We start from the raw sequence: 4,295 nt of genomic DNA, 5'->3' as shown, positions 1-4,295 counted from the left end.
CTGCATCACCATGTGCAGCCCTCCTTTGCCACCCTCTTCTGGGGAATGGGTGGGTTTCTGTGAGTGCAGCCAGACCTGGAGGCTCAAGAACTAGGGATATCTATGGGCTAGGTATGCATCTCCTTGAGGGGCCGCAATCCTGACTTGGCTCAGACCTCCTGTTCTCTCTCTTGGCTCTAGTCTGGTGCAGGCCTAGCTGGGTGGAGCCAGACCAAGAGAGATGACTAGGGAGGTGTCATGGCTGCTGTCCTGTCCCTGCAGCCCCCAGCCCTGTGTTTGCTCCATGACACCAGACAGTTGAAGCTTCTGAGCAGAACAGATATTCCCTCCTGTTCTGTGCCTCAGTTTCCCCAAGCTCATTTTCCTTCATTTATCCTCATAAGCATAAGCAGTTAGTGGCAGGGCAGGAGTATCAGCTTGCTGGTCAGCCTGAAGCTGAGGAGGTAGATTTTACTTGGACCTGAGCTGAGGAAGCCAGCCCTGTGGGTCTTAGGAGGGAGTGGAGGGGTATGATCTATGCATTCACTTTAGATCCAGGAGCCCTGCCCATGCATCAGGACTTGGTATGAGTGCTGTCCTGTAGATCTGGGCCTGGTCTAGCCAGATGCCAATCAACCACCAAGCTCAGGAAATGGATATACATAGCCACAAAATCCAGGGAGGCTGTCTCTGGACAGAGCAGGAAGGAGCATGTGCCACTGGTTCTGATGGACCACCTTGCTAGATAGTCTCAAGTTCAGAGCCAGACCAAGGCTCTCTAGACAGAGCATGAATGGGGCTCCAATCATGCTAACAGGGAAACTAACGGCCCTCCTTTCCAGGGCTGCCTTGTAGCATGATGGCTGTGGATGTGAATACATGACACAGCCAGCAGTTGATTGGCATGAGCCATCTGTCTTCTGTAAGGCAGGGACCATGACATTCCCCATCGTTTCTGGGTTCTGAACATTTTCAAAAGGTCTACAAGGGGGCTAGTGTGTGTGCAATGTGTTGTGTGGGGGAATGTATGGTCTATGTGTGTTTGTGTTCTAGAGATGGGGGCAGAGTCAGAAGTGCTCCCCACACCCTGTGAGGCCAGGGTGACCTGTTTCTGAGTGGTGCTGAGCCTTGTCACTCATCTGCCATGGTTGCAGCCTTTCTCCTGAAGTCCTTAGTCCTGATTGGTCCTTCTGCCGCTGAGTAGATAGCTTTCAAACTTCTTTCTCCCAGGATTCTGAGGAACAAGTGCCCCAGAGTTTCCCACAATCTCTCTATGCCAGGACTGTTTACAAATGGAGTTCTTAAGAAGCCAGGCATTGAGGGGGCGGGGTAAAGGGAGCGTTGGAGACAGAAATGCAGATGGTGAGTGAGGGGTCTGACCAGACTAGGGTCTTCTGTGTTCTTTTGGGTGAAGGAGTGGGTTCTGGTGAGGCGCAGGAAAAGGACTGGTCTAGGAGAAGGTGCTGGGAGACGAGAGGGAGATTTCCTTGGAGGAGACCAGTGAGTGCCTGGGCACCGGGACTGGAGGCCCCTAATGAGACTGTGAATTTCAGAGATTGATATCCAGTGAGTGTAAGAGTGTCACAGGTAGGCGATTTATTTGGATTACTGACCTTCAGGGGCTGAAGGAGTGTGTATGGAGGTGTGTCTGAAAATGGGGTGGGGGGAGAAAGAATTGGGGGTCACTAAACAAAGAGTTATGTTAAAGCTGGCACACTGCAAAGTTGGTGGGGACAGCATGTGAGATCCACGTCCCAAGGACTTCCTTTCTCCGGCTCATTTTTCTCACCTGTGAAATGGGATTGGTTGTGAAGGCTCTGGGAAAAAAAGACGTCCTTGGGCGTCGGTTGGGGTTGAGTGGAGCAGCTATTATAGTTTGGATGCAGGTAGGGTCCGCGGTGAGTGGGTCCAAGTACTCGGAGCTGCGGGGTCAGCATTGCCCCCTAGTGGCGATCTTGCAAACAACAGGCAGAGCCTCCGGGGTGGCGAGGAGGGTGGCCGCTGTCAAGTCGCCTGCAGCTCAGCATCCGTCTGTCTGTCTGGGAGCCAGGGCGCACGCAGCCAGGACCTCTGGGGCAGAAGGCATGGTAGGTGAGGGGGATGCGGGCCCTGTTCTGGGTGCTGTGGTCCGACAGGCGCGGCTCCCAGGGGTGGGAACACTCTGTGGGGCACTTGGGAGTTGTGGGGGAGACCACTCAGCAGCTGGGTTATTTCTGTCATTTTTCTGATTACTGTCAGCGCTGTTGGCTGCCGCCAGTGACGCTTTCTCTATTACGAGGCATCTTTCTTGAACCTGGGCTGTCACCTGCTCCATTCCCAGATCCTCTCTCGGTGAGAGTCCCAAGTATCGAGAACCCCCGGTAGAGTAGGTGCCAAGAATGTCAGGTATTTTCACTGGGAACGACTCAGGGCCGGTTTTGGGTCGAAGTACAGGTCTAGCCTTTTTACTCCTTCACTTGACCCCTACGGCAGCTTTCTCTGGACACCAAGGTCACCACAGCTTTCTGGATGTCAGGTCTGCCCTATGTCAATCGTTTTGTGGATTAAACGCCTGGGCCTTCCACCTGGAGCTGGGAGGTCAGGTCTGCCCTGGCTCTTCAAGCATATTGCAGTGGTGCCCACTCTTCTGATGTCCTTCTTGAAAGGGAGCTACCCAAAGAGATGCCCAAGCCTGTTCTTGGAAGAACCTGTCATTTATTCAAAGATTTCAGAAGATCATGGCTTTCCAAGTAAAGGGCCAATCATCATTTAAAAATGATTACATTTATTTGTTTATTTATTTTATTTATTTATTTTTTTCTGACAGGGTTTCTCTGCGTAGCTTTGCTCCTTTCCTGGATCTCACTCTGTAGCCCGGGCTGGCCTCGAACTTACAGAGATCCGCCTGGCTCTGCCTCCCCAGTGCTGGGACTAAAGGCGTGTGCCACCACTGCCCGGCCATACTTTATAATTTTTAAGGTTTGCACTTTTAGTACTCTGCAGTTGTAATGCACTTTACAGTAGGTGGCAGGTGTTCTTCTCTGAGTCACGTGACTATCAGCCTGTCCTCTTCAGGTGGCACCTTCAGTGTGATGATTTAGGACAGAGCTGGGATTACTTAAATGACTTCTGGGCATCTTTCCCCCTGTTCCACAGACTCCTCCCTGCCTCAACTGTTCTGTCTTTCCTGGAGAGCCGTCCCTAAATGGTTCCGGGAGCCCCATGTTCTGCAATGGCAGTGAGGTCAATGGACGCTTTGACCCCGAGGACTTGAACCTGACTGATGAGACCCTGAGGTGGAAGTACTTGGGCCCACAGCAGTCAGAGCTGTTTGTGCCCATCTGTGTCATGTACCTGCTGATCTTTGTGGTGGGCACTGTGGGCAACGGGCTGACCTGCACTGTCATCCTGCACCACAAGGCCATGAAAACACCCACCAACTTCTACCTCCTCAGCCTTGCTGTGTCTGACTTGCTGGTGCTTCTGGTGGGCCTGCCTCTGGAGCTGTACGAGATGCAGCACAATTACCCATTCCAGTTGGGGGCCAGTGGCTGCTACTTCCGGACACTGCTCTTTGAGACCGTCTGTCTAGCTTCAGTGCTCAACGTCACAGCCCTGAGTGTGGAGCGCTATGTGGCCGTGGTGCATCCACTCCAAGCCAAGTCTGTGATGACACGGGCCCACGTGCGCCGCATGTTGGGGGCCATCTGGGTCCTTGCTCTGCTTTTCTCTCTGCCGAACACCAGCCTACACGGCCTCAAGCAGCTGTACGTGCCCTGTCGGGGTCTGGTGCCTGACTCAGCTGTGTGTACTTTGGTGCGGCCCCGAGTCTTCTACAACTTGGTGATACAGACCCACCACACTGCTCTTCTTCTGCCTGCCCATGGTTGTCATCAGTGTGCTATACCTGCTCATCGGGCTGCACCTGCACAGGGAAAGGATGCTGCTCCAAGAGGAGGTCAAAGGCGGGAAAAGTGCAACGGCCCGGAAGACCTGCAGCAGAAGGCCTCGAGATCGGGGACGGAGACAGGTGACCAAGATGCTATGTAAGTGTCATTGTCGAGGAAGGAAGGAGCCGAGCCTCCTTGGGTCTGGGGAAGGTGTTGAGCTTCTGACTTTTTGACGATATTATTATATTCCTTCTCAGGTCTTTGATGAGGTTGGAGATTAGCAGTTATAGTTACAACTTAGTATATATACATATATAATATCTTAGATAAGATATATTATGTATTAGACTCAGGTTCTTTAGGATAGGACACCTTTTGGAATGATCTTTGTAACACGCCACCTACCCATGCCCTAGACTTCCCTGGATTTTACTATGTGTTTTTTGC

General features: G+C 52.3%; 1 protein-coding gene across 1 annotated transcript; it reads left to right on the top strand.

Moving 5' to 3' along the window:
- The first annotated feature begins 2,041 nt into the window (after positions 1–2,041).
- LOC118573357 (neuromedin-U receptor 1-like) lies at positions 2,042–4,081 on the top strand. Its single transcript, XM_036173654.1, is given in 3 exon segments — positions 2,042–2,066; positions 3,115–3,813; positions 3,815–4,081. Coding segments are annotated over 3 exon segments (969 nt in total). The 5' UTR covers positions 2,042–2,063.
- The last annotated feature ends 214 nt before the right edge of the window (positions 4,082–4,295 follow it).

Source organism: Onychomys torridus, chromosome 23, assembly GCF_903995425.1.
Source record: "Onychomys torridus chromosome 23, mOncTor1.1, whole genome shotgun sequence".
Lineage (NCBI taxonomy): Eukaryota > Metazoa > Chordata > Mammalia > Rodentia > Cricetidae > Onychomys > Onychomys torridus.
Note: the sequence above shows the minus strand (reverse complement) of the source record. Positions and strands in the feature narration are given on the sequence as shown.